This window comes from Rhagoletis pomonella, unplaced genomic scaffold (assembly GCF_013731165.1).
Source record: "Rhagoletis pomonella isolate Grant_MI unplaced genomic scaffold, Rhpom_1.0 Rhpom_scaffold_00010, whole genome shotgun sequence".
NCBI classification, from domain to species: Eukaryota; Metazoa; Arthropoda; class Insecta; order Diptera; family Tephritidae; genus Rhagoletis; species Rhagoletis pomonella.
Genome location: NW_023458564.1, coordinates 7510419 through 7518656, shown reverse-complemented (window position 1 = coordinate 7518656; position 8238 = coordinate 7510419). Strand labels below are relative to the sequence as shown.

Sequence of the window (8238 nt, the reverse complement as noted above, 5' to 3'; positions counted from 1 at the left end):
TATACATATAACACCGTACGATAGTAAATTTTACACACAAAAAACAACGTCAGTAACTAAAAATGATTAAAAAATTTCAGTGAAATGTACTTAGAGAAGAAGTATGGGTATCAAATTAAAGAAGGAAATTCTGTAGAATTTAATCAGATTCAATTTTGCTATAAATATCCTTTTAAAATTTATCCTTGAAATTTTGCAATAATTGTTTTTGAAAAACGTTATGTTAAGGACTTATATAAACTCGATAACATCCTCGAATTTCGTCTTTCTAGCTTTATCAGCTTAAAAATTACAATTCGTCCTTGTGAATCCAAAAAAAAATTTTTTTTTAAATTGTAAACAAATTTCCTCTTTCATTTGGTACCCATAATTTTACTATAAATTGCATTGAATTTTTTAAATAATATTTGGAATTAATCATATCTTTGAAATTAAAAAGCCCTTTAAAATAAATCCTGACGTCTGAGAGAAAAAATAAATACGCCACTTTAAATAAAAAAGTAGGTTTCAACCCCATTTATTTATTATTTATATTATGGTAGGAGAGATAGAAGCAATTTTTTCGATTAAAGTTGTTTAAAAGTAATGAATATATAAATCCCGGGACTAATCCCGGCATCCCGGGATTGTGATAACGACATCCCGAAAATCCCGGGATCGGAATAAGTCGAAAAAAGTAACATCCCTAATATACACTTGCGATCAGCTAATTAAGCCAGCAACGTTTTGATAAATTTTGGCTATTTTTTTTTTAATACTTATTTATTTTTTTTTTTTGTGAGTATGCAGTTTGATAGCCCATTAACTTCTAATATAATAAAGTGCAAGTTTTAAGTTGATAAAAATCGCTTTGATTTTTAATAATTTTTTTCTGATTGTATTACGCATTTTCCCATACACAGTATATTCAATAATTTTTTTTTGTATGGCAAAAAATTCGTAATATCTACAGTAAAAAACAAGAATTAAAAATCAACGCGATTCTTTATCCATTTCAATATGGCACTCTATTTATTATACCATATTAATAAACTACAAAATTATATGCTCAAAAAAATTGTGAAAAATCTGAATAAAAAGTTGAAAATTTAGATGAAAATTTACAAATTTTTTATAACTTTTGCACAAAGTTTGAAATATGGATTTATATGGGGTTTGTTATAAAATAAGCTAGACTTTTATAAAAAACTAATAAGCATTAAATAAACAAGAGAAAAATGGCCACAATTGATCAAAACGTTACTGGTTTAATTAGCTGATCGCAAGTGTACTTTAAAACGTTAAAATTAAACGGTGAAAGTCCTCCTTACGGGGCGTATACGTTACATACGCATCTACGGCTATCTGAGCACGAGCGGTTATTTTTACTTTTTGATTATGTAGGTATATCTGTATATCTTTTTTAAGTTTTCGTTTAAATACAGATTCGCGTATCGGAATCTTGTTCTTTATACAAAGCTGAAGATAATGCATTTTATAAGATTGACCAAAAACAACTATTATAATAAACGTGTCAGGCATATCACAGCATTAGTAGCTGAAGTTCGATTGCTGTTCGTGTGAACAGGACGCATCTGCATGAGAGGCGGGCTTCATAGACCACGCTATGCTCACCGCGTTGCGAAGTTGTAACTAATAAAATTCGTATAATATTACATATAATAAAAAAAATATGTATGTAATAATTTCTTTATTTTGACCGATAATATCTTAAATAATATTATCTATCATGAACAAGAAGCCAAAATAATGAGATTAAAGTGTGATTTTGTCATTGTTTCCAACGGAAAGAGGTTTATGTTTCTGTTAAAACTAAAAAATTTTATATTTATTTATTAAAGAGCAGTGTCAATATATGGAAATATGTTTGAAGTAAAGCAACTTTCATTTAAATTATACATTTATAGATTTGCCTTATATCGACGGCTGAGCTGAAGATCGACCTACCTCGGCAGCCGGTTCGAAAACGCCCTATCTCAGCAATTTTTTCAAAGAACACCCATTTTCAGAATTTGGTTGAAGAACGACCTATCTCAGTGTAAATTCAATATATCAGATAAGGCGTTCTTCAATCAAATTCTGAAGTAGGGCGTTCTTGAGCCATTTTCTGAGTTTTTGAACCGGCTGCCCAGGTAGGTCGAACTTCCACTCAGCCGTCGATATGTATATACATTAGGGTGGTCCAAAAATGCATGTGAAAAAGTAAAGTCGGAATTTTTATGCTCTCACCCCCTAGGATTGTACTATACCGAAAAAAGTATACCCTTGTTTTTTTATTTTGAAAAATGTATATTTTTCTACCAAAAAACTCTGTTTGTCTGCAGGAGATTCCCAAAAATAATACCCCCTTGTTTATTTAACCATTTTTCCATCGCAACTATAATTTATAGGTCCGCGAAAAACCCACTAAAACCCCGAAAAATTCAATGGGCGACCAATAAAAAATCGTTAGTATTAAAAAATGGTTAAAAAAAACAATCAGGTATTATTATTGAAATCTCCTAAAGAGAACCAGAGTTTTCCGATCGAAAAATATTGATTTTCAAGATTTCTATACAATTTCTACGAAAAGTTGTTTTTTCCCCATATAAAAATACATGGAAAACTTTAAGCGCTTTTAGCGACCTCTAAAAATTTTTTGGTATCAAAATAAAAAATAGGGGTATACTTTTTTCGATATAGAACAATCTTAGGAGGTGAGAGCATTACAATTCCGACTTTACTGTTTTTGGACCACCCTAATATACATATCCTTAATAAAAAGCGCCGCATTTTTGGGGTATTTTTTTCCAACTGCTTACAACGGACTTCAATACCCACGCGTGCTTTAATCGTGTGCAGAAGACTGGCTGGAAAATAAAAGTGAAACGGAGACAAGGGTCAAAAGCAACGTCTTCAACATGGTGATTGGATCGTTCACCAGGCTTAAGCAGGCGGCATACGCATCTGCCTCACTACAGCCTTGGAGGCCATGCTTGACCTGAAGCCACCGCATATAGTCATAAAACACACCTCCAAGAAGGTCCTCTTACACTTCACGAGTGATAGCACAAGTATTGGTTGAGTGATCTAAAAAAGATTCGATGCGGGAATCAAAACAAAAGTTATCATATCCCAGTTTGAAAGATAAAACATGGACAAGACGCCCGCCTTTAAGAAAATATTCAAAACCAAACTAGACAGCAAAGCCACCTGGGGCCGGAGGATTCTATAACAAATTTTTGAAGCCTGCACCTAAAGATATTTTGCACAAATGATTCTAAAACCGATGAAGGTATAGCTAAATAGAAGAAAATGGCCCTAAGCCCTTTTAGTCTCCTTCGCCATCTATCATCTTCCAGGCTGACGAAAATCTGAAAGTTAAAGCGATAGTGGCGTGGCACTAATGGGGTTTTCGTTTCTACCAAAAAATTTCGCCTTTTGATTGCCCCTTTCTCTTTTCGTGTTCGATTCTAAAATAGAGGCAAGCAAATGTCACTCTTGTATGGCAAAAGAGGCACATTTTCTGCCCTTTGAAGCTTTGTCAGGCGATATGGTTGCCCTGAAAATCAGATGGTTGCTCAAAACGGCAATATTAGGAAATACGTGAGCTATAGACAAGGACAAGAAGGCATGGGTCTCGGACCACATATACAAACAGAATAGCGTGGAGTTTGATAGCAAAGCAGGGTAAACAGCAGCTGCTCTGTCAATAAGACCAGAAACCTCCCTTGCCATGAAACCCCTATGCTGACAGGGAAGAGATAAGAGCTGACTATTGAAATAACTTATAGAAAATTACTGCTCTGCGGTGAGAACAAGAAAACTTTTATCCAATTAATTGATTATGGTTACCGTCTTGAAGGAGTTTTTCAAACATCGCCACGATCAGGATGAGAACAAAATTTAATGTAATGTAAATTTTATGGATGCAACAGAAACAAAGGGCACCGCGATCTAGAAGATCTGCTGTATGCCTATGACGGTTCCTAACCGTGACGGCCCAGGATGTTATCAGCGTCCCAAATAAAAGTTAAAAGTTTCTTGGTGGGCGAATTTCTAACCTTAAGGGCATCGACTGTGGAAGAACTGAGGTATTGCAATCTTAGTCTGGCTAATGCTGGACAATCACACAAAATGGCCATCATGCATAAAAAACGAGCTTAAGCTCTGAATCGATTTTCAGTACAAATTCTTAAGCTTGAGCTCATTTCATCAATGCAAAAACTAGACTGATCTTAGGCTCACTTTTTATGTTTGAGCCCCAATGTGCTTCGACGTATCCTTGTCTTAAAGGCAAAGACGGCAATCCGTCTGTGGAAATACCAATCCGGTGCATGGAGATAGGTAATACCGTGTTCCTTACTGCCAAGAGTTGGATACTGTCAAAGCACTTCTTGACGAGCCTGGCGGTGATCGTCCTATTGGATAGGAACCTAATGGTCCCCTGGCAATCCGAAAAGATAACTAGAAAGGCGCCGGTTTAAACCCTTCTCAAGGTTCAGTTTGACACAAATTGGGATTGCTAGTACCTAGGCCTGAAATGGACCAAATACCCATTGCAATAGAAAGTTTGGTGCCAGATCCAAACACACCCGTTCCTACTCTGCCCTCCATCTTTGATCCGCCTGTATACTAGTGTACTTGTCTGGGATCTAGTTCAGCTAAACCATTTGACTAGACCTATCGGTCTGGAATTTTGACCTGCGACTTCCTTCCAAAGCAGATTTCCTTTGCCAGGTGGACATATGTAAATATGAAATTTTAATATAAGTGGCGTAAAAGTTTAAATAGAAATTGTAAAATTTTACGAAGGGTGTATAGAAATTTAATCAATGAAAGAATATTTGCTTGAAGTTTCATAACCATCGACCCACTGTGCTAAACAAAAGTTGCTGCTTACAACATTGGGTTAGGAGGAGACTGAAATGCAACAATAACAAGGACCATAAAAGCAAAATCTTGGCAAAATATCCATAAATAAAAGTGTTTCTTAGCGGCCCAAGGGAAAATTGTAACAGCAGCGTTGGAACGTGCAATCGCAACAAGGAAATATTTAGCTGCACAGCTCAGCTTGTTGCTCTTGTTGTAGCTTGCCATCACATTACATAACATGTTTATGAGACATTTTGGACGTTCGCTTAAGATAACCGACAGAAAGTGGCGTGGCAGTCAGAAAGTACACAAAAAGCAGTAAACAAAAACCCCACTAATTTCTTTAACATTTTACAATAACTGCATTTTGTATACTAAGTGATTGTTTTTGTTGCTGATGCACTGCTACAGCATACATGCAACATAAGCTTTGCATTTTGCATGTCAACTCGTTACTCATTTTCTATTTGTTTTATTTTTTTTTTTTTATTAAGGAATTTTGGAAATTAAATGTTATTCACCAGCACATGACAAGCGTTTATTGTCCCTGCCTGTTATGTAGTAACATGTGCTGCTGATAAAAATCTGATAGCAGCCAGCTTGGTTAATCTTGTTCAAATTATTTGAAGGAAATTAATTGTATACGAAATCGGAGATAATATTTTGCTAACTTACCTGATATGGTATCACTGGACCCGGTCGAGCTAACCGACGTATGACCATCGGGACTTTGCGATTCACGTGGACTAATCGGTGTGGGTGGTGTCAGTGTTGGTGATGCTGCAACTGGCGCAACGCCAACGCCTTCGAAATTACCGTTACCGTTGCTATTGTGCCAACTGGTGCCGCGGCCACTGTGATCAGTTGCAGCTCCTACGAAATTACTGCCAACTGTCACTGTTGTTGTTGTACTGCTAATGACCGAATTACTGCAAGATGCTGATGTTGGATTTTCATCAATTTCCTCTTTTAATTGGAAATCGAAGTATGACACCGACGTTGTGCTGCTGGCAAGCGCAATTCTGAAACAAAGACATAGTCGAGCTTAGACATATCTTAAAATTGAACAATCTTAGGAATTAGTATCTAGTGAACTTATTCCATCAACAATCGAAGTTGAATATAAGGGTAGCTGGCGGTGTTTTTGCGATAAACACCCCAACTGTCTCAAATTGAAGCTAACGAGTCATTGAATCGCTCTGTTTTCCATTCAAAGGTTGCGGCCATAAATGAAGCAGCGGATTGATGCAATTAATATAATGCCATTCAAGGATTTAAAAATATACAAACACCGATCTCCAGTCGACAATTAAGGTTTTTAAGTCCTAACTAATGCTTTCGAAAATTGTCAGGCACTGTCCGATTCCTTCCCGACCATCTCAACCGCTATCAAGCTTACTTGACTTCCATACCATAGAAGCCTTACAGAAAAGTTCAGGGCCAACAAACTGGCAATGGGGGAATTTAACTTTTTTGAACTGGTGATGAGGTTTCGACATCAGATTCGCAGCTAGACCAACTCACATAAGCATACCAAAGATAGATGGGTCTTTCATTCCTCCTTCTATTGTGTTCGTGGGAGCTGCCGCTTGGAGTTTCTTGTCATGGGTGCAGAGCCGAAGAATATTTTGCATAAATACACACAATATGGTCAGATGAACGCATGCCCGACGACAGGAATTTAAGTGTGCTCTGCCCCATCCACAAGAAAGGCGACTCCGCCATTCCCACCAACTACCGTGGGATTAGCCTTTTAAGCATAGATGACAAGGTCTTATCGAGCGTATTGTGCAAAATACTGAAGCCCATTGTGAACGAACTGATGGGGCCTTATCATTTTGGCTTTAGACCTGGCACATCCAACATAGACCAGGTATTCACAACACATCAAATCTTGGAAAGGACCCACTAGAAAAGGATCGACACTCACCATCTATTTGTCGACTTCATGTATGAATTTATGTATGAATTTTGTATCCCCGCTAAGCGGATACGGCTGTGTAAAATGTCGTTAAGCAATACCACCAGCTCTGTCAGAATTGGAAAGGACCTCTCCGAGTCGTTTTATACCAAACGAGGTTTCAGACAGGCTGACTCCCTCTCGAATCATTTCTTTGATCTGATGTTGGAGAAGATAATAAGAGCCGCAGAACTGAACCACTCAGGAAAAATTTACTACAAAAGCGGGCAATTGCTGGTGTATGCCAATGAAATCGACATCATCGGTAACATAAACCGTTATGTCTGTTCTGTCTTTTCCAAGATGGATAACGAAGCAAAGCGAATGGGTCTGGTGGTAAACGAAGACAAGGCGAAGTATCTTTCGTCATCAAACAAACAGTCAGCGTATTCGCGCCTTAGCACCAACGTCACTGTTGACAACTTTAATTTCGAGCGAGTGGAGAATTTCGTTTTCTTGAGAACCAACATTAACACCGATAATAATGTCAGCATGGAAATCCTACGTAGAGTCACCCTTGCCAACAAGTGCTACTTTGGACTGCGAAGGTAATTCAGGAGTAAAGTCCTCTCTCGACGTACGAAAACCACTGCTGGTATATGGCGCTGAAGCATGGACAATGACAAGATCCGATGAGGCGGCTCTTGGAGTATTCCAGAGAAAGATAGAAAGACGATAGATAGAGAAAGACGATGAGCTATATGAGCTTTACAACGACATGGACATAGTGCAGCGAATTAAGTTAGTTACAGCGGCTCCGCTGGCTTGGCCATGTCGTTCGAATAGGCACCGACGCTCCAGCTCTGAAAGTATTCAACTCTGAAACCGCTGGTGATAGCAAAGGAAAACGGAGGTCCCCACTGAGATGGAAAGACCAAGTGGAGAATGCCTGGGTTTCACTGGGCATTTCCAATTTCTCGTCAGTTGGCACAGAAGAGAAACGACTGGCGTGCTTTGTTGAACTCGGCCAAAATCGCTTAGGCGGTTACAGTGCCAAATAAGAAGAAGGAGATGTAAAATTAATCCTATATTCATGGAGAAGAATGAGAGCTATTGGAAAATGGGGTGTGGAATATAGCCTACAAATAGAATTTTCGATATCTCTGGAAGTATTTGTGGCAGAGTACTGGAACTTAGTATGGAGATACAAAATATAAAACATGGAGAAAAAAAGGTTCTTGGAAAAGGGGGCATGTTTATTCCCTTCTGGTTGACTAATCGTGTCTGACCTCTAGCAGTCAAACTTCCCTCACAAATAACACGAGACCAAGAAAAATGCACACGAAAAGTTCGAGATAATTAATAATTTCAATAACAAGGACACCGGATTAGGGATAAACATTTTGGTATGCTGTTCAGGACGTTTTTCCGAATCGTTCAGTGTTTTTTTCATACGGGGGCATTTAATTTACGGGTTGACATGT

General features: G+C 37.8%; 1 protein-coding gene across 1 annotated transcript in view; it reads right to left on the bottom strand.

Annotated features, from left to right (window-relative positions):
- Window positions 1–6264, bottom strand: part of LOC118746492 (ecdysone-induced protein 78C) — a 320083-nt gene extending 313819 nt beyond the window's left edge. The window contains exons 1-2 of the mRNA XM_036480339.1: window positions 6254–6264; window positions 5530–5876 (exon numbers count right to left, since the gene is read on the bottom strand). Of these exons, the coding sequence (XP_036336232.1) occupies window positions 5530–5876; window positions 6254–6264 (358 nt within the window). The remainder of the gene's footprint in view (window positions 1–5529; window positions 5877–6253) is intronic.
- Window positions 6265–8238: the final 1974 nt, after the last annotated feature.